General features: G+C 39.1%; 1 protein-coding gene across 5 annotated transcripts in view; it reads right to left on the reverse strand.

Annotated features, from left to right (window-relative positions):
- ARID4B (AT-rich interaction domain 4B) overlaps positions 1 to 22,908 on the reverse strand; it is a 143,162-nt gene that overhangs the window by 119,525 nt on the left and 729 nt on the right. For all 5 annotated transcript variants that reach the window (XR_007122591.1, XM_047701444.1, XM_047701446.1 and 2 more), the window contains exon 2: positions 22,446 to 22,500. Coding sequence is in view for 4 of the 5 variants with exons in the window: in XM_047701444.1 (XP_047557400.1) it covers positions 22,446 to 22,451 (6 nt within the window). In the remaining variant the exon portion in view is untranslated. The remainder of the gene's footprint in view (positions 1 to 22,445; positions 22,501 to 22,908) is intronic.

The following is a 22,908-nucleotide window of genomic DNA, read 5'->3' on the forward strand; positions in this document are numbered from 1 at the left end:
AAAAAAAAAAAAAAAAAAAACAACAAGCAACAAGCAACAAGGGTACCTGGCTGGATTAGTCAGTCAGTAGAGCATATGACTCTTTATCTCAAGGTTTTAAGTTCAAGTTGGGTATAGAGATTGCTTAAAAATAAAATCTTAAAAACAAACAAAAGCCAACAACCAAAACAAAACAAAACAAAACAAAACCCACAAAACTTATTTTCTGGGTATAAACACTAAAAAAACCAAGAAGCAGTAACAGAACCAGGAGCAGTAAACAACCCTAACACCCAGATTGTGATCTCTAAAAATCATTTCCCACTTGGGGAAACCAGGGCTCCTCCAGGAAAAATCTGATTCCAGATCTGGAGCAGGCAAGATACATGAGGAGCCTGAGATCCCTTGTGCCAAAGAGTAAGGAAGTTACCAAAAACTAACAGGTTCATATTCAAAAGAACACAGAATCCATTTTAAAGGACTCCAACTGGCTCTGAAATGTCAAACAGCAACCACAATGAATTAAAACAAACAGAAAACATAAAAATCCATAATACTAAAAACAACAACAACAAACCTAAAACAAAAACCAAAAAACTTCATTGGTCATTTTAGGAGAGCACCTATTAATTATTCTAAAAACCAGCAAAGTGAAGGGAAAATAGTCATTTATTTTGTATTTTTATATTTTAGAGTCACCATATAGAATTTCAAATAACAAATGCAGTAAGAGTGACATAATTATAAAATCATTTTGCAATCCTTGTCCAATGGATAGGCAACAATCATTAGTGGCTGCTAAAACCACTGAACAGATAAGGCTTTTAACACCTAAAACCGCTGACCAATTTAAGTCATATTTTTTTAAAAAGTGAATCAAGTTAACATTATGTGCCTCCTGATGTTACATAGTAGAAATACAACACCTCTTAGGAAGTATACTCATCAAAAAAAGTCCCTAGAATTACCAGTTTACAAGAAATAAAGGGGTTAAACAAAACCACAGAGATGTAATGAGCTATACTCTGAATGTCGGAAATTCTACAGGTTAGATAACATGGCTCCTTCGGCAAATAAATGCCATGAAAACAGAGGAGACTTTAGGATAAGAGACTTATTTTTCAACTGCAGTGTAAGGACTTTATTTGGATTCGAGTGTAAGGAATCCAATTGTAAAACACATTTGTGAGACAATCAGAGAAATTTGAACATATTCTAACTATAGGATGGCATTAGGAATTACTGTTAACATTATTAGTTGTGACAATGGCATTGTGATTATGCTTTGGAAAAAGAGATGGGTGAAATGATATCTGAAATTTGCTTTAACCAACTGAGCCACCCAGGTGCCTGAGATTTGCTTTAAAATGCTACACGGTGAGGGGGATGGGAGAGGAGTAGCAGAATGAAACCGATAAAACTAGAATGACAAAATGTAAACAATGATGAAGCTAGGTGATACGTATGTGAAAATTCACTGAACCTCAATTTTGTATGTTTTAAATTTCCATAATAAATTTTTAAAGCTGTTATCACCAGCATATTTATCATACTAAAGTGTATTCATCTTTAATCATCTATTTTTTTTACTTGAAGTCTCCAGAATTTGAATGTCGTGGAATTTTCTACAAATTAAAAAAATTACAATGTTTCCAAAAAAATTACATTAATCTAAAAGCCAATTACCATATCATATTAAATCTATATAAAGATTACTACTTGCATTATTAATACTGTACCTATCCACAGATTGGCTGAATATTTGTTTAGCAGACTGGTCCTTAGGTAGCATCTGGCTTCTTTCACTTCAGTTTTACTTGAGATCCTCACCGTGCTTAACTAGGACCCTATATTTGTTTCATCAACACTTAATCACAGTTAAAACTGCAATCAAGATGATTTAAGTTATCATTTCAGTGGTGTGGAGATGGGGAACTAAACCACAGTGTTAATGTTTGCCATAAAAGCTGGCTTCAATTCACACACACAGGCATTTCATTCATTAAAAACAGTCTTCAAGGAACCTGGCTGACTCAGTCAGTAGAGTGGATAACTCTCCATCTCAGAGTCATGAGCTCAAGCTACTTTAAAAAGCAAAACAAAGGGGCGCCTGGGTGGCTCAGTGGGTTCAGCCTCTGCCTTCGGCTCAGGTTATGATCCCAGGATCCTGGGATCGAGCCCCGTATGGGATTCTCTGCTCAGCAGGGAGCCTGCTTCCCCCCCTCTCTCTGTCTGCCTCTCTGCCTACTTGTGATCTTTCTCTCTGTCAAATAAATAAATAAAATCTTTAAAAAAAAAAAAAACAAAACACTGCAGACTTGTAAATCTCTCATTGTACTTTCTAGAGTCACCTTAAAGTTTGAAACTAATCCAAGCTCACGTTCATTAAATACTTGTTAGTGTTTTTCGAGGGGATAAACTATGTTTTTTAAAATCATCCAAATGTTTAACATGCTAACAACAAATAACAACTGCTAAGAGCTCAGCCTAGTCAAAAATTAACACCAGACACTAATTCATCAAGGAAATAATTTCTCAAAGAAACGCTTCTTGCCCATCACTATGGACACTGGTTTGGAAGTAGATGGATCTGTTCTCTGGAATACAATGAATACAGTGGAATACAATGGAAAGGAACACAGATTTATGAGTCAAGAGATCAAAAGAGGAGGCTGGTCTACACCGGTTTGAATTCCTAACTCTTACCCATCTGTGAGAGCTGTCTAAAGCACTGTCATGGCAAGGAATTCTAAGGTTTCATTTACAACCAGCAGAAAGTCTTTATATCATACATTTTAAAACTGTCAGGGACTCTAAGGAATCTGGGAGTAGGAAAAAAAAAAGTGTCTTTATTAGGTTATCTTTTTATTGTCCCAGGTTATAAATATTTAGTCCTATTCTTAAAAACCCAAATGAATGGCTAAATACGGTGCTCCTCTTCACTCTACATCATTCCACTCCAGCTCCACCATTAGAAAATCTAAGAAAAACTAAGGAGAAAAAAATACTCTTTCCTTTGCTTTTTCACTGTATCCAGAAACTGATTAAGGAGATGGTGTGGTTGCTAAGAAGGCAAGTTCTGGAGCTAGGTGAAGTTCAAATCCATGCCCTACTATTTTCTCCTCATCTGTAAACAAGAATAATAAAAGTATCTATTTCACAGTGTCGTCATGAAAATTAAACGAGTTATCTGTGTTTAGAAGACATATATAAAGTACTCAGTAAACAACAGCTGTCATTTTTTATTACTTCTTCTATTACTGTAGTTTGTTCTCTAAAAAAAAAAAAAAAAAAAGACTAATTTGAGAGAGAGAACACGCACACACGCACATGCAGGAACGAGCACGGGGCAGGGTGGAGAGAGGGAAAGAATCTCAAAATGACTCCGCAGCTCAGGGCTCTATCCCATGCCTCCAAGACATCACCTGACCCAAAATCAAGAGTCCGCAGCCCAAGAGAGACAGCCCACTCAGGCCCCCCACTACGGTTTGTTCTACATTAAAGATGCCTTTCAGGAGAAAAAAAGAAAGAGTCCCAATACATTTTAAATAAGTGTTCTTCAGTGATAGAAGTTCTCTTCCTTCCTTTCATATCATTATTTTAGATGTTTTTAAAATATTTTTAATCTCTAGTGCTTCCTTTACACAGAAGTTTCATCTACAGTATTTTCTTAAATGTGTACAGGCTATCTAGAGTATACTGTGGTCTCCAAATTTTTGTTTCGATTTAAATGCAAATACTAAACAAAGAAATAAATCATGAAACTTAAAATAAAACCAGAGATTTTTATCATTTTAAATCACTACAATGTTACATTTCCCTTTAAAAAGTTTCCCCCAGGGGCCCCTGGGTGGCTCAGTTGGTTAAGCAACTGCCTTCAGCTCAGGTCATGATCCAAGGGTCCTGGGATCAAGAATTGCATCAGGATCCCTGCTCAGTGGGAGCCTGCTTCTCCCTCTCCCTCTGCCACTCCCCCTGCTTGTGCTTGCTCTCAGTCGGCCAAATAAATTAAAACAAATAAAGAAATAAATAAAACAAAAAGTATCCCCCCCCACCAAAAGATCCTGGTGTAAAGTTAAATTATGTATCAACAATAAAACCAAATAATGCATTAAGTCAAATGAGAGAAAAGGTAAATGTACAAAGCTTAGTATCTAAATGTAATTTTAACAAACAAAAAAGTACCTCGCACATGACAGTATCTACAGACTATTTATTTGTTTGTTTGTTTTAAAGATTTTATTTGACAGAGAGAGAGACACCGCGAGAAAGGCAACACAGGCAGGGGGAGTGGGAGAGGGAGAAGCAGGCTTCCAGCCAAGCAGGGAGCGGGATGTGGGGCTCGATCCCAGGACCCGGGGATCTTCTACCCTCTACTCCACTCTCCAACCTTGCCTCACAACACCACAGTTTTGAGTGCTGAAAGACTTTTTAAGTCAACCAAGCAAAAAGGTGGCTCTAAGAAAAACTGACAAATCAAACATTAAAAACAGCAATCCTCCAAGAATAACTCGGGAAATTCAAAAAAAGAATAACAAGTAGGGACATACAAAATAATCATAAGCAATTGTGATTTGAAACTGCCTACTACTCAAAGCACCCCCTGCTTCTTTTTAAGATTTATTTCAAAGAGAGAAAGAGAAAAAGAGTGCTAGAGAAGAATGTGAGCACAAGCGGCAGGAAGGGCAGAGCATTAGGACTCAGCAGGCTCCCTGCTCAGGGGCTCCATCCCAGGGGTGTGGCTCCATCCCAGCACCCCAGGATCACCACCTGAGCCAAAAGGAGACACTCAACAATTGAGTCACCCAGGTGTCCCTCAAGTTCCCCAAAGTAGAAAAGCCTACTGCTTAAAATATATAGTTTTAGACTAAAACAGGAGTCAAATCATTAAAAAAAATTGGAGTTAAGGGGCGCCTGGCTGGCTCAGTTGGAGGAGTATGCAACTCTTGATCTTGGGGTCATTAGTTTGAGTCCCAGGTTGGGTGTACAGATTATTTAATAAAACTTTTTTTAAAAATTAGAGTTAAGCATTCATCTTTTTTTTTTTTTTTCAACACTGTGCTATGTAAATCTTCAATGTCCTCAACAAAGGTCTGGAAAGGCCAAATTCTAAAACAAAGAGTCACAAAAGAGTCAAATTAAAGGGAAACAAAAGGGGTGCCTGGCTGGCTCAGTTGGTTAAACATCTGTCCAACTCTTGATCTCAGCTCAGATCTTGATCTCAGGGTTGAGAGTTCAAGCCCAGAACTGGGACTTCACACTGGGTGGGGAGCCTACTTCAAAAAAAAAAAAGAAAAGAAAAGAAAAGAAAGAAGGTAAAGAACAGCAGTGAAGTGTCTGAGTCACTGACATTTTGTTCTGCTTCTAGTGGCCAAACTTAACTCCAATATTCAGACCAGAGTTTACCAAGCCCACTGGTTACCTATCCCCAAGCATCTACCCAACAGATGAATCTGTAAAGAGCAACCAGTAAACATCTGTTAATAATTCTGAGTGTAGGGGCACCTGGGTGGCTCGGTGGGTTAAAGCCTCTGCCTTCGGCTCAGGTCATGATCCCAGGGTCCTGGGATCGAGGCCCGCATCGGGCTCTCTGCTCAGCAGGGAACCTGCTTCCCTCTGTCTCTCTCTGCCTGCCTCTCTGCCTACTTGTGATCTCTGTCAAATAAATAAATCTTTAAAAAATAATAATAATAATTCTGAGTGTATTCTATGCATGATCTGTATGTGCTGGAACAGAATTTCCACTTGCATGAAATTCCTTTGTGGTAAACAAAAAATACAAATCTCGTTTTGTAGAAGAGCCTAAAAGGCTAAGTGGTTTTGCTAAACTAATGAACCTGTGGTAGGTAGAATAATGGCCTCCCCAGAGATGTCTGTATCCTGATCCCCAGAATCTTCAAAAACGTTGCTAAACAGCAAGGGAGAATTAAGGTTGCAGATGGAATTAAGTTTGCTAATCAACTGACCTTGAAATGGGAAGATTATCCTGGATTATTTGGACTGCACCCAACGAAATCACGAGGGTCTTATATAAGTGAAAGAGGGAGCCAGAAGAGTAGGATCAGTCAGAGACTTGAAGACAGAGGATAGGTCAGGAGGAAAGGAATGTACGTGTACAGCCTCCAAAGGCTGGAGAAGGCAAAGAAACATTTCTCATCCAGCCTGCAGAAAGAATATAGTCCAGCAACAAGTGTTTCTGCCTTCTGACCTCCAGAGCTGCAAAATAATAAACTCGTGTTGTCCTAAGCCACCAATCTGTGGCAACTTGTTACAGCAGCAACAGGAAACAAATACGGAACTGAAATCTGTCACTGCTCTGCAAGAATTTTCTGGTTTTATAAAGAACCCAAGTAGTAACATTTTGTAATGATTTGCTATAAAAACCTCTGTTGCATTTACTCCCTCCAAATTCAACTTGTACACTCTTCATAAAAGTTTCTTGATTCTTAAAGAAAGGTAAAGAGTAATTAATCCTGAATTTTAAAATATACTTAAAAATATAACAGCAACTTATTTGCCCAGTACCAAGGAAGAATGAGGTATTCCACAGAAGTTAATTTTTTTAAAGATTTTATTTATTTATTTGACAGAGAGATCACAAGCAGGCAGAGAGGCAGGCAGAGAGAGAGGAGGAAGCAGGCTCCCTGCTGAGCAGAGAGCCCGATGCGGGGTTCGATCCTAGGACTCCGAGATCATGACCTGAGCCGAAGGCAGCGGCTTAACCCACTGAGCCACCCAGGCGCCCCAGAAGTTAATTTTTTTAATAAGTGAAATTTATTCTTTCCAGAACACAACCCTACATTTTATGAAAATTTCATGGACTTCCTAAACTCTCCCGCTTCCCTTGTTTCGTAAAGAGAAGGAACAGGAGCGACTGGCTGGCTCAGGTGGCAGTTTGTGCAACTCTTGACATCTCAGGGTTGTGGGTTGGAGCCCCACGTTCGATGTAGAGATTACATAAAAATAAAAACTTAGAAATGGAGCTTATTAAAACCTGACAGTTTAAGGTCCACATTTGAAAATGGAAAGGATTACTAAACAAGAATACATGCATGTGTCTTAGTTTTTAAAAGTGTCTCCCGGGCACCTGGGTGGCTCAGTGGGTTAAGCCGCTGCCTTCGGCTCAGGTCATGATCCCAGGGTCCTGAGATCGAGTCCCGCATCGGGCTCTCTGCTCAGCAGGGAGCCTGCTTCCCTTCCTCTCTCTCTCTGCCTGCCTCTCTGCCTACTTGTGATCTCTGTCTGTCAAATAAATAAATAAAATCTTAAAAAAAAATAAAAATAAAAAAAATAAATAAAAGTGTCTCCCTTTTCTCTTCCTTCGGTAATTCCAGCACTCACTGTGCCCATTTCAAAATCCCTCTCCCAAGACCTTATATGTACATATAAACATAAACACACATCCATACTCACGACTCATAAAGAACTGGATACTTCTAAATCACCCGTGGAATAAGCAAACTAGACATCTAAGTAAAGATATGTATGTTAAATGAGAGGCAGAACAGTCTGAGTATTGATAAGAGCTCTGATTTGGAGTAGCTTAGGTTTAAAACAGCTCTACTACTCACTAGCCGCAGGAATTTACTTAGGTCAATTACATAATCTCCTCAGCCTTACTTTTTTTATCTGCAAAACAGGGATATTCATAAGAACCTCTCAGCATCTTTATGAGAATTACATTTTAAAATGTAGAAAATGTCTAACACATATGAAGCACTATAAAAGCAGTAGTAAAATTATCATGATAATAATAATAATGAAACTGATGATGTCATAAAGAACATCATGAGGGCAGAGGTTGTGTGATAAATATTTTAATACTATTTCAAAACAAGACAAAACTGATGACAGCTTGACTTTGGGATAAGTGGGATAGGTCTATAGCAGTAAAAAATGTATTTAGAAATTATATGTTTATTAAAATACAGGTTTGTGCTAATTACCAAAGTACATAAGGATTAACCATTACTTATTATCAAAGACTTATAAATCATGTCAAAGCATCTGTTTTAACACTCCAAAACTGAATATATAATTTTCTGGCTCTCTATGATCCCTTCAATTAAATCTCTTTACAATAGTTGCCTATTATTTGAAAACTTCCCCACGATCTCCCTCTATCAACACAAAAAGATTACAGTTAGAATTCTTTTCAATTGGGGGGCGCCTGGGTGGCTCAGTGGGTTAAGCCGCTGCCTTCGGCTCAGGTCATGATCCCAAGTCCTGGGTTCAAGCCCCGCATCAGGCTTTCTGCTCTGCAGGGAGCCTGCTTCCTCCTCTCTCTCTGCCTGCCTCTCTGCCTGCTTGTGATTTCTCTCTGTCAAATAAATAAATAAAATCTTTAAAAAAAAAAAAAAAAGAATTCTTTTCAATTGGAAAGAAAAAAGGTAGCATATAAGAAAAAAATAATTATTATTATTATACTGGAGGAGAGGGAATGGGAAAATAGAATCAAGTCCAAACAAGTAAAGAGAGATTTATTTCCAATGGATAAGGAAACTTATAACTTAAGGGATGCTGCCCAGATTGTAGTTTTTTTAGTCTAAGTAACCTATGCTGTCACTTGCCACACTAGCTGGGGTCTAAATCCACAGAGCCAAACAATCTTTGAAAGTCTATTCTAGCTCTACAGGCCACAGTTGTTTTATTCAAAATTACTTGGCAATATAACCTGGGGCTTCATTTTTCTCCTACTATAAAATGTTAACTCTTCAAAGCCTTGTGCCATTTTCCTCTAATTTACAATACTAATTTTCAAGCCAGTAAAGGTTCTCCCAGAAGAACTAAGTCCAGTTGGTTCATTCTAATGTTTTCCTATGATTTTTTTTTGTTTTTAAAAAAATAGGATAAATTTACATACAATTTTAATACCACAATACAAGTAAATTCTAGCTTTATAAAGATTTTCTTTCAATAAAGAAAGTAGGTAAAAGGTTTCTAAACTACATTCACTATTCCATAAAGCCATCAAAAGGTCACTAAATGGAAACAACTTTATTACTCACTTATAACTAGCAGAGAGGCCGCATGGTTCAGTTTACTAACAAGAGAACAGATTCTGCCATCAGTTTAATGTGTGCCTGAGGGCAAATCACTCAACATCTTTGCATCTGCTTCTCCAACCATAAAAAAGGAAAAATGCTGCTGACCTGCCTCAAAGGGATATTATAAGAAATAACTAACGATTATGAACTTTAAAAACATAATGTGCCATTTAAACACATTATAACGCTAGTGTTGAAAAATACTTTCTAAACCACCTATTCTGACAGGAAGCATCTGTGGGGGTCAATGGCTACAACAGCCTGTCCTAAAATTAACCCTTCTAATACATGCTACTAGGGATCCCAAGAATAGCACTAGCTTTCTACAAGCAGCCACATAAGCACAGGGATGCTCCCTCACTAACTTCCCAGCTTACGTCATATAGTATCATGCAATAAGATTTCGTTATCAGTTAGTAGCTGTAATAATAATCCACAGGGCCATGAGGGGCTGTTATAAATGCTACAGACGACTGGGACTATTCACCACCTAGCAGTACTACATACTCAAAATAAACTAACAATACTTATGCTATAAAAGAAGTTTCTACATAGTTGCCAAAACTTAAGGCTAAAGAAACAGTGGTGCCCTATATGAATCATTCGTGGTAGAGAAAAGAGCGTATTGAATGCAAATAAAATCTTGCGAAAGCCATCAGAAAAGAATGACAAAGCTCTTATGTACTAATGCAGAAGGACAGTTTAAAAGTTACAGAACCTAGTATGAGCCCATTTTTGAAAAACCAAGCACAACAAAATAAATCCTCTTTTGTAAATATGTATGTGCAAAGAGAAAGGTATGGAAGACTATATACCCCAAACTGTTAGCTCAAGTTGCCCACAGGAAGTGAGACTGGGGAACATAATGACTTTTAGTATTCACTGTATGATTTCTATAATTTTTAATTGTACTGCTTTTATAATAAAAACATTATAATAAAAAACTTATTTTTTATTAAAATATTTTTTGAGAGAGTGAACGAGAGAGAGAGAGTGAGCTTGAGCAAGGGGAGAGGCAGAGGGAGAAGAGGGAGCCCTCTAACCAGGGAACCCGATATGGGTTTCGATCCCAGGACTCTGGAATCATGACCTGACTCGAAGGCAGACACTTAACCAACTAAGCCACCCAGGTGCCCTAAAAACTTTTTAATTAAATTTTCTAGGAACAGAACTAGTTTAGAAAAGTAGGTCTCCAAGTTGAGGTAAGGCATAATTAGATGACTAAGTGTCAAAAGCCCTCAGACACCAAACAACTTTTCTTAAAATCACTGAACAACTTTCAGCAAGGATAGTCAGATAAAAAATAGAAATGGGTCCTTTGGTGAGATACCCTTACCGAGATAAAATTGAAAAAATGAAAAGCTACATTTTTAAAAAACTCCCAAATAGGCATAAGCCAAGCTGCCTCATTTAAACTTTGACAGCAATAGTAGCTCCTTTGTCTTCAAGCCTATTCAGCTTTCCTTTTACTCCTCTCTAGAGTTGAGACAGGCTTGGCAGGGACCCATCACTCATCTGCCCCACCCCCACCGGCTCAGGATGCCAGACCAGCTTCAGGTGACTAACTGCCACATCAGAACAGTGATCTGATCAAGAGAAGAAAAAAGTGTTTGCCCTACATAAGCAAGGCTAGAGGTGGATGCTTATCCAGAAAATAAATATCTCCAGTGGTTCACTTAATCCAATAACAACCCTCTAGGCTTGGAAGTAAAATATACTTTTCCCTTGAAAGAATCCCATCTGGGAAAACCAGCAGCAAATTAGAAGAGAGGACAAGTATTATATTTACTAAGAGAAGCTTCTGCATCAGAAAGGGAGGGCTGGAATAAAATAAAAGTTTGAAATGGGAGCAATGAGTTCTTAGAATAAAGACATCTGGTTTTCCCCTTTCATGAAATTTTTTTTTTAAGATTTTATTTATTTATTTGACAGAGAAAGAGCAAGGGAGCGCACAAGCAGGGGGAACAGCAGGCAGAGGGAGAAGCAGACTTCCCACTGAGGAGGGAGCCTGACACAGTGTTCGATCCCAGGACCCCAGGCTCATGACCTAAACCAAAGGCAGATGCTTAACTGACTGAGCCACCCAAGCGCCCCTAAATTTTGTTTTTAAGGAATTGATAAAGACAAAAATAACAGGTTTTACCCTTAATCACAAAATTACAACTTCTCTACCAAACAAACTTCCAAATCAATTTTAAGTTAAAAAAGATTAGAATGACTATATCACCCTGAAAGCCTATTTAAACTTACAAGAGTTTGCACATTCTTTCCATAGAACTAATAATAATAGCTACAATTTATTGAGAATTTACTATGTAATAGATCCTGTTATTACATTTAGTCATTCCCCAATAATCCCATGAAGTAAGTACTACAAACGTTTCTCATTTTAGGTAAGGACACCAGCCTTCTTAGAAGGTTTAAGAAAACTGCCCACAAGGGACGCCTGGGTGGCTCAGTTGGTTGGACGACTGCCTTCGGCTCAGGTCATGATCCCGGAATCCCGGGATCGAGTCCCACATCAGGCTCCCAGCTCCATGGGGAGTCTGCTTCTCCCTCTGACCTTCTCCTAGCTCATGCTCTCTCTCACTGTCTCTCTCTCAAATAAATAAATAAAATCTTAAAAAAAAAAAAAAAGAAAAAAGAAAACTGCCCACAACCTTGGTAAGTAGGAGAGTCCTAATTCAATCCCAAGCAGTCCTGATTAAAGAATTCTCACTCTAGGGGCGCCTGGGTGGCTCAGTGGGTTAAGCCGCTGCCTTCGGCTCAGGTCATGATCCCAGGTTCTGGGTTCGAGCCCCACATCGGGCTTTCTGCTCAGCGGGGAGCCTGCTTCCTCCTCTCTCTCTGCCTGCCTCTCTGCTTACTTGTGATTTCTCTCTGTCAAATAAATAAATAAAATCTTTAAAAAAAAAAAAGAATTCTCACTCTGTTTACAAAAGAAGTGACTGGCTTTTATAGGAATAATAAAGCTACCACATACTGACTGCTCAGAACTATGCCAAGTACAGTATAAAGCATTTTATTTTTTTTAAAGATTTTTATTTATTTATTTGACAGAGAGAGATCACAAGTAGACAGAGAGGCAGGCAGAGAGAGAGAGAGAGGGAAGCAGGCTCCCTGCTGAGCAGAGAGCCCGATTCGGGACTCGATCCCAGGACCCTGAGATCATGACCTGAGCCGAAGGCAGCGGCTTAACCCACTGAGCCACCCAGGCACCCCAAGTATAAAGCATTTTAAATGTTATTTCATTTGGTTACTTTAAAAACTTTGTAAAGCAACTATTATTATCCCCACTTTGCAAAAAAAAAAAGAAAGAAAGAAAGAAAGAAAGAAACTGATGTTTCCTTTCATTGCAAAAATAAATAACACTGCCCAAACTTCAACAGCTAAGTAAGGAACACAGTGAGACCGTACTGGGAACAAGACCTCTCTTTCCAAGCCATATGCTCTTAATCATTTACACTGTTTATTGGATGGTTTTTACAGTCATATTTAAGTATAACTTTTTACTATAGGTATAAAGTGAATCTTTTCTTTAAATGCCATTTGCTCAAAGTTTTGTAGTTTATAATCTTCATTTCTGCTATTAAAGTAAATGATTAAAAATTAAGTAATTTTCAAAAAAACTTATTCTACAGGTATGTATGATTATGCTCTCAAAAATGATTATGCAAAGCAAAATTTCAAATTAGGAAACAGCAACCTGTTCCTTGGCAAAGCCCTGACAAAGAACTTCAGATATACTAGAGCTAAGTCACACTGCCAAAAATCTATCTGTAAATTAGAAGAAAATGGCTTTAATATGTATATATAAAGTACCCATACCACCACCCAAGATACACTACATATAATCTGACACACTTCAATAGCATAAAGCTATTACAGAATTATTATTCTCTTAATTATAGCTAAATTTATCACTTGAAAGTGATAATGGGCGCCTGGGTGGCTCGGTGGGTTAAGCCTCTGCCTTTGGCTTAGGTCATGATCCAAGGATCCTGGGATCAAGTCCTGCATCCGGCTCCCTCTCAGCAGAGAATCTGCTTCTCCCTCTCCCACTGCCCCATCCCCCAGCTCCTGCTCTCCCACCCACTCTCTCTCAAATAAATACATAAAATCTTTTTTAAACGGTGGGGGGGGGGGGGAGTGATAAACACTATCTTATGTAAGATTTTCTTCCTCACAAATCATAATGGTCCAGAGAATCAGCTTCTGTACCACGTGAATGCCAACCCCAATGTTAAGCTGGAGAGACACTCACACCAACAAGAGTAATATAATCTCTAACTGTATCCTAAAGCTGAGTACATCTGGATATTCAGTTAGATATTATCCTTCCTTTGGATGACCCCATTTGGCAAATAACTGAATGTGGAATAAGTAAGAGCAAACATACATTAACTTTTATAATAAATAGTTTTTAAGATTTTTTAAAAATTTATTTATTTGACAGAGATCACAAGTAGGCAGAGAGGCAGGTGGGGGGGGCCTCCCCACTGAGCAGAGAACCCAATGCGGGGCTTGACCCCAGGACCCCAGGATCATGACCTCAGCCAAAGGCAGAGGCTTTAACTCACCGAGCCACCCCGGAACCCCAATAAATGGTTTCATAAGTAAAGCCAGCATGCTAAAAATTACACTTCTAGATTTTTAGAGCAACTTTTTAAAATTATTTTATGAAATGTTTCCATGAATCAAAAGCTATTTATTTATAACTGAAAGAAATTCAAATTCTTTCCAGAAATTCAAAAAGTCAAATATTGTAAAACTATATATGCATTTCATATAAATGCTAGCATTTCAAAAATAAGAACCCTTTTCTGACTGTACAGTGATCTAAAAAAAAATAGAAAATAAGTAGTAACCGGTTAATTACCTGTTTAAGGATAAGATCCGAAGGACACACAAACTACGATTCCCATCAGAACGATTACCAGCAGACCAACTAACAGGTAATACCACAGAGCTGTATTTCCTAGTATTTGTATTACAGGTTCTACTGAGAAGCTGATGAACGCTATGGTTTATCTTCCCAAGAAAGCATATGGGTACATGAAATTTTGCACATAACCCTGGGGAGAGGAGGGATTCATAGCAATCCTGAAGCTCACACACGGACCTTCCGAATAGAGTTTGAGCAAATACTGATTAAGGAATACTGGGAACTATACTCAAAGTAAGACACGTGTCATTTTAAAACTTTCCCTTTTTCTTGTCTTTATTTTGTCCCTTGCTTCTATTAACCAGCCAAAATATGACCATTAGCATAGAAAGATAAACCTGATGTCTAGTTTTCTGTCTCTGTAAACTGACCCCCATAGATTTGCCTTTTATTTTCTAGTAAACTGTTCATACACTTTTACAATCTCATTTTTTTCCTCCCCAAACCTGAATGCTATCTTGAATCTTAGTATGAAAATGATCAGATTTCTATGAACACATTATCTTCCATGGAAAACTTGAATGTCAGAATTTCCAGTACTTCTGAAAACAGAAATGTAGTAATTTTTAAACAAAAGTTCTCTTTTAAAATTAAACACACCGACCAGAAGTTTAAGAGATAACAAATATGTATACAGTCTTATTTTGATGTAAGGTAAGTAAATGAAAATATTTCAATTATCTTGGGAACAAACGCTAGTTATAGCTTGCTTTGTTCAATGTCCATTAGGTGTAAAGGCCGCCCAACTGAAAAGAAAAAAAGACAAGACTAACACACTTTCTTTAGAGGCCTTATCAAAATCCATACCTTCTATAACCTATAACATTTAAATATCAAAAGGATGAATAGGACTATGGCTTCCACTGCTTATTATGAGTGTCATACAGAATACTAGATATAATTTTCACGAATGTATAAACATCTTTGTTCTACGACACCAAAGGCAGACGAGAGGAGTCTTCACTGTGATGGCCAATACCCCACCATCATCATTTATTAAAATAGCTTCCCAACTGGTCAGCTTCTATTCTATCTTCAACTTGCCTTCAGTTTGTTTCTAACACAGCTGTCAGTGGCCCCTTAAAAATATTAGGAAACTCTGCCACTCTGTAATCAGACTGCACAACTCCTGGGCTCAAAACTCAGTTTCTATCAGAGTAACTCTATTTCTATCAGAGTAAAAACTACAATCCTTAACAAAGGCTGTTAAGGTCCTAGGTGATCTAATCTGCTTTGCCCCCAACCTGCATCCCCTTTATCTGTCTGACCCATCCCCTCCCATTCTCTTCTTTCCTTACTCTACTCCAGCCACCTTGGAACTCTGTTCACTTCACTGAACATGTTCAGCTGCCTTTAAAGCCACATGACTAACTCCTTCACATCCTTCAGTCAAGTATTTCTACAAATGTCTTCTCAATATACTTACCTGACCACCTTATTTAACACTACAACCTGTTCCAACCCCCACACATTCCCACCCTCCTTACCCAGTTCTCCCCTTATTTCCATACTTTTTGCCACTTAATAAACTAGATTATTTATGTTTATTCCTCTCTGCCTGCCCCCCCACCTTAAAATGTAAAGATTCCAGAGGGCCAGGACATTCTGTTTTGTTCATTGATATATCCTAAATAGCTAGAACAGAGACCAACACATAAGTGTTCAATAAATGCTGGATAAATCTTTTAAGTGTCCAAATCCTTGGTGGCCATGTGAATACAGTGGCACAAAGTATCTGAAGTTAAACACTCAGCTCTTAACAGGGTTACCAAAGGTAGTATTACTACCCTGAAAACAGAAAGATCCACTTCTAGGACCCAAGAAAATTAAAAACATAGGTTCACACCAAAGTTCATAGCAGCATTTATTCATAATAGGCAAAAAGCAGAAATAAAGCTAATAAGTGGATCAACCAAAAGTGGTACATAATTTAATCACTAAATGAAATATCATTCACCAATAAAAAGGAATAAAGCATGCTACAAAATGAACCTTAAAAATATTATGCTAAGTGAGGGTGCCTGGTGGCTCAGTTGGTTAAGCATCTGCCTTCAGCTCAGGTCATGATCCCATAGGGTCCTGGGATTGATTCCCACATGGACTCCCACATTAGGCTCCCTGCTTGTGGGGAGTTGGCTTCTTCCTCTACCCCTCCCCCCTGCTCGTGCGCTTGCTCATGCACGCTCACAAATATAAAATCTTTTTTAAAAAAAGAAAATATTATGCTAAGTGAAAGAAGTCAGGCACAAAAGGCCACATGCTGGATGACTCCATTGATAGGAAATGTCCAGAACAGGCAAACCCCCGAGACCAAAAGCAGATTAGTGACGGCTGGAAAAGGGACAGAGAAGAAGGAGAACAAGGAGTGACAGCTAATAGGTACAGGTTTCTTGCTGGGAAGACAAAAATGTTCTGCAGTTAAACAGTAGTAGTGATAGATCAACAATCTTGTGAAAATACTAAGTACCGACCTGTACACTTTATATCTTTTTAAGATTTATTTCAGAGACAGCACGCGAGAGACAGTGCTTAATTGCGTGTGTGTGGGTGTGGGGAGGGGAGCAGGGGGAGAAAGAATCCCAAGCAGACATCCTTGCTGAGCATGGAGCCTCATGTGGGGTTCAATCCCACAACCCTCAGATTATGACCTGAGCCGAAATCAAGAATCAGCACCTCTGCACTGTACACTTTAAAAGGGTGAATTTTATCTCCTTTCCTAAAATTCAAAAACAAAACAAAACAAAAAAAATGGAAAGGACTGCTCATCTCAATGTTCACCACTCACTAATAAGGGAAGGCTAAGAGTTGGGAATGCCTTCTTGGCTGCAGTCAATCCTAAAAATCCCATCCACCAACTAATCACAAAAAAACATTTTTTAAAAGGGGAGGAGGAGGGACTAGTCAACCATAAGTAGCACCAAGCAGAACTTTTCCTTCCCATTCAATCCATTCAAATCCTATCATCTCCACCTGCAACAGACCCACCTCTCACACCTGGTCCACCACCAGCTCTCACCAGAACTAACCTGGCAGGCTCGCCACTGGCGCGAGCACTCCTTCTACTCTTGCTCTCCCACAGTCTAGTCTCTGAACAGCAGTTACTGCTCCTGCTCAAGACCCTCCACTGACTTCCAAAACACGCAGATTTTACTCTTAAGTCCTTCCCATGGCCTACAAGGCCCTACACTATATGGTAGGAACTTGTGATCTCTCTAGCCTCATCTCCTACCACTCCAGCTTTAAAGCCCTCTCTGTTCCTTAAAGTATGCCACGATCGAACAGACCAAAAACATTCCTCTGCAGTACCCTAGCACTTGAATTTTCTGCCCAGACTGCTCTTCCTCCAGATAACTGAATGGCCCACTGTATCACTTGTTTCGCATGGTGTTTACATGTCATCTCCAAAAACAGGCCCTTTATTATACTTCATCTAAAGTTAACACCTTCTGTCACTATAACCACTTATCCTGATTTTGCTTTACTTCACAGCACTTACCACTTATTTTTTTTGGTTGGTGTCTATGTATCCTAATTTAATGTAAACTCCATGAGGGGAAGAACTCTTGTTTTGTATACTGCTGTATCCTCAATACCTAGAAGCATGTCTGGTACATGGAGGGTATACAATTTATCTCTTCACTGACTGAATTCACAGACTGAAGTAGCAAAAACACATTCTTCAGGGAAATATGTACTCATCCAACATGCTTTTTAAAAAAAAATTACTGGGCGCCTGGGTGGCTCAGTTGGTTGAGCGAATGCCTTTGGCTCAGGTCACGATCCGGGACTTCCAGGATCGAGTCCCGCATCAGGCTCCCAGCTCCTTGGGGAGTCTGCTTCTCCCTCTGACCTTCTCCTCTCTCATGCTCTCTCTCTCTCTCATTCTCTCTTAAATAAATGAATAAAATCTTTTTAAAATAAATAAATAAATAAATAAAAATTTAAAAATTAACAATAGACAAAGAATTAGCAATTCAGACAAAACACAAGTCAGTATTTTACAAAATTACTTGTTCACCAAAGAGATCCCAAATTTATAGGACAAAATACATATGCCACATTATAGATATAAATCCTCTCAAATTTTACAGTTAAAGTTAACTATGAGGTTAACATTCAGACTGAATTAACCAAGCCTCTGATTTCTCTTCATCTTACTTACTCTCTTAATCTTACATTGTAACTAGAGGATGTGGTCATTCTATAGGTCCCTTCAATACTCAAAACCCTGTACAACACATTTACTTCAATGCCAACATACTTCAGGTGACAATAGTATCAATCTCATTCCCAAGACAGAAACTTCTTCTTCCCACCCTAGGGTGAGTTACTAGGTCCTGAATTCTGTTTCCTAAATATCTCAGGTCTATTCCCACTGCATGAGTTCAAGCCCTTACTTCTCAGTTGGTCTTCTCACCTGCAATCTCCAGATCTTCCACTCAGCTCTCCCATTTGACATATTCACTTCAATACTACCAAAGTAATCTCTCCAGAATATAAATCCACCAACTTTACTCCTTTCTAATAACCTTCAGTGGTTCATACCATTCAAGAAAATTTTCAACTCCCTAACTTAGCCTTCTCTCCATTGCCCTCCTATTCCCCTCCCCAAACACATCATGCTTTAAGTCAGGCACAGTAAACTAAGTTTCCAAATACACCATCCTGGTTTTTTTTTTCACTTTCCAACATGTAGTCCCCTTTCTGTCTCAAACACTCTTTTCTACTCTTCGTTGCTCAATGAAAGCTTTAACACTGAGCTTAGATGTTCTACCACAGAACTTTCCATGACTCTGACTGATTGATGGACTGATTGATTTTTAAGATTTTATGTATTCAGTTGACAGAAACAAAGCAAGAGAGGCAACACAAGCAGGGGCAGTGGGAGAGGGAGAAGCAGACTTCCCGCTGAGCAGCCACCCCCCCCACCCCCCCCAGGGGCTCCATTCCAGGACTCTGGGATCATGACCCAAGCCAAAGACAGACACTTAACTGACTGAGCCACCCAGGTGCCCACCTGACTCTGATTTAGATGTCCTCTTCTGTCCTCCCACACCACTTACCACAGTTACTGTATACTGCGGTCAAGACTCTTTTAACTCAGTATGTGCTGTTCTGCTTTATTTTTCTATGTCTTCTACTAAATTGCGAGCTCCTTGAGAGCAGATCTGAGAGCTTACTCGTGTTCATTCCACACTGCCTGATGCATGGAAGGGGCTGTTGTTAAATGACTGATTTATGAAAGAGGGAAGGGAAAGAAAGAAGGGAAGAAGAAGGGGTTAGAGAGAGTGAGGGCAGAGGGAGGGAGGGAGAAGGAAGTAGGAAGTGAAGAAAAATAAGGAAGAAGGGGGAAAAAAGGAAGGGAAAAAAAGAGGGAAAGGAGGAGCCAGGGAAAGGAAAGGGGGAAGGAAGGTGGAAGGAAAAGGGGAGGGGGTGAGAACATGCACAAAAGCAAAGGGCGTTTATAATCAATCCATTATTTTTATGTTTCTAAAGGCAGTGATTATGGAAGAGAATGGTACATCTAAAAAGCCCATCTCTCCAAGATTCTAGGCACAACCACCTAAATCACTTATTCCATAAAGATTCTGAAATCTCCAGCCTCTCCAGCTTCTCCCACTTTACTTAAAAATTTACTGCAATGTGAGATGTTAATAACGTGCACAATGTATAAGAAAACAGTTTTAGTTAGAAAAAAGTAGGAAATGAATCTGACATAATTAAAATTAAGTCTTGAAATCATTTACAACTTTTAATATCTAGGATTTCCTGAAAATGTGCTATCCCTGACACTGAAAGATCTATAGAAAGTATAAAAAAAATCCAGAGCACCTCAGTCATTAAGCATCTGCCTTCGGCTCAGGTCATGATCCCAGGGTCCTGGGATGGAGCCTGGCATCAGGCTCCCTCCGAGGCGGGAAGCCTGCCTCTCCCTCTCCCACTCCCCCTGCTTGTGTTCCCTCTCTCACTAAGTCTCACTCTGTCAAATAAATAAATAAAAATTTTTTAAAAGTATAAAAAATCCAACAAAACCACATATCATGACATATGTTAAGAATAAAATTGCTTTTGTGTTACAGTGCTATTTCTCAAAAACGCACTGGGTAAAAATATTACAAGACAGAATATACTAGTGACTAAATGGGTTTATTTAAATAAACTCTTGAAGTACTATAGCAAAATTGTTTCTAACAACTGTTTCTAAAAATTGTTTCGAACCTAACATTTAAAATGATATATACATTCTTCTTTATTTTTGGACTTTAAAGCAACAACCAGAAAAGTATTACTAAACATTCTTTCAATGAGATCAATACACTGTCATTTAATAAAATTTAAAAATTTCTTGTGACTAATAAAACAGATAATAAAAACTTAAAAACCTGCCTCAAAGTACAAATATGTTTGGTGAGATCTGATAAATAGCATAAATCCTCCTATAGCTCTGTTGTCATTACAATTTAGAAACTGGGAACACACAAAAAAAGAGAAAATGTGAGCCCACTATAATTACTATTAAGTACTTTCTGAATTGCAACTTTGTTAAAGCAAAATGCCAATCAATCATGGGCAGCCTCTCAATGTTCACCATGTAAGAAATCAAGCTGTAAGAAATAAACTAAGTTTGTAGTACTGCTGATTATCAGTAGACTCCCAAAGAGAAGACTCACTATATATAAACAGGAAGTTCTTCTTGTATAAAATCAGAAATTTATATTAATAACTCTTCCTTTCAACATCAGTAGTACCCTTTTTTAAAAAGGCAATGTTAATAGAAATACTAAAAGCACTTAAAATTAGTAGTTCTAAAATTATACCAAAAAATTTGCATTTGCCTAATACTATGACACTCCTAAGGCTAAAGTTTCCAACGTACTTTCATTTTTTAAACACACAAGTTAAAAAAAAAAACGGAAATGAAAGAAAAGGAAAGAAAATTTAAATCTTAAGGACCTTCAACTTACTACATTTCTTTTAATCAAATATTAACAGAACACCAAAGACACGCCAGGCAGTACATTGGGAACTATGACAGATTGCAGTATCTACCAGAAACTAAATCCTATATTATTCAGCTTCTGAATTTATTATATGTTATTTAACCCAACACTTTCCTTTAAGAAGTTCTCACCCAACACCTAGGAAGATATACGGTTTTTCCTAACAAATTCACTTGTCACTGTTTTATACAGGTCCCAGGAGTTACAGCTAGCATCTGTGACTAACAAAAGGGATCTGTTTCTGAAACATCACTGACTACTTTTTTCATTTACATGAAGGTGAGACAACAATTCAGCAGTTATAAACTGTTTCAGACACTTTATAGCATCCAAACTCAAGAAGAAAAAAAAAAAAAAAGAAAAACTAGACTAAACTTAAATTACTGCGTATAGCTGATATTTAAGTAGTCACAGCTTTTACTTTCATAAACAGAAGCATTACAAATTTTCATTTAGATGCATTACTATAAAAGCAAGTCCATCCTGAAGAGAGGAAAACTTGTTTTCAAATAATTCAAAGGAACTATCAAAAGTAGACATTTACATTTTCAGATACTATTCTATGCATTCCTATACTTGTGAACACACCCTACCGTTTCAAGCACTTCGAATTTGTCATGGATGAAAAATATCTCCAGTCTCTAAGTTCCACCAGTTGAATCTAAACAGGCCAGATATCTAAGGCTTTTTATTCCCCAGTGTATAAAAAATAACACCATTCTATTACACAGTCTCCAAAAAATAAAAACCTACACTTCCATTGCCATGATCTCTTCCACCAATTAAGTAAATTCTACTTTTTACACATTATCCTCCATTCGGTTAACGTGTTTACATTTAAGAGGAATCTGGCCATGGGCTTTCCACATCAAGCCACATTGGTTTTATCACAACATCTGACAATTTAGACGAAACGGATCAACCAAGAAAAAAAAAAAGAAAAGTAGGGTCCTAAATCCCAGGAAAAACTAATATCTCTGAGTTGTGTAAAGATCATAAAGATTCTCTTTAAAAATCTTTCAGTTCAGATTATTTTCCCAGCAAACAAACAGGTCTTCTGCTAGAAATTCCCAGCACTGTTCACGCAACAGACGGGATTTTCTTTCATCAGTGTAATCGCTAGAACCACAACACAGTTCAGTTTCCAGAGTCGGATTACTTGACCTGCTTTTTCTGTTTTACCTTTTAAAACAGTTTATTTCATGCAGTTACTCCTGCCTTACCCTGCAGAAAGAGACGTTCGATATGGGAGAGCCGTGCTCAGTGCGACCTCCTGTAAGTGGCCCCAACTCCACAGCAGAGCCACAGAGAGGCACGCCAGCGGACCCCACCGTCTCCAGGGGAAGGGGCTCGGGCACCAGGCCGCCCCGCACATCTTCCTCGGCGAAACTTGGAGGCCCCGCACACAAGCCCGATCACCCCCCCTTCCCCAATTCTAGAACCCCAGAGGTCGTTTCCTCTACGCAATCTTACCTTCATGATGATTCTGGGACCGCGATCCCCTCGAAAACACCAGATTCACCTGCACCTGGAGGGGAAACAAAAGACACCCAGTCGGCACCACACGCACCCTCTGCACCGGCGGAGGCGGAGGGAACCGAGCGCAGCCCGAACCCCGAAGAAAGCGCCGTGGCGGACGTCAGCCCCCGAACCGCGAACCGCAGACGAGGGGCTCCCCGTGGCCTCGCCAGCCCCGCAAACCCAGCCACCTCCACAGCTCGGCCGCTTCCCGTCCCCATTGTCGGGACCCGACGGAGTTTCCCGTCTCCGACAATGACGCCATTTCTGTCAGAGAAGAAACTCACAACAAGCCCGGGGGCCGGAGCGAGGCCGCCTGTCCTCCCCGAGGGCCTCCGGGCCCGGCCGAGCGGGTCGGCGCCCCAGAGGATCGCGCAGCCCCGCTTCCGAGACGGAGCAGGCCCGGGCCCAAGGGGCC

The sequence above is a fragment of the Lutra lutra genome, chromosome 14, assembly GCF_902655055.1.
Source record: "Lutra lutra chromosome 14, mLutLut1.2, whole genome shotgun sequence".
NCBI classification, from domain to species: domain Eukaryota; kingdom Metazoa; phylum Chordata; class Mammalia; order Carnivora; family Mustelidae; genus Lutra; species Lutra lutra.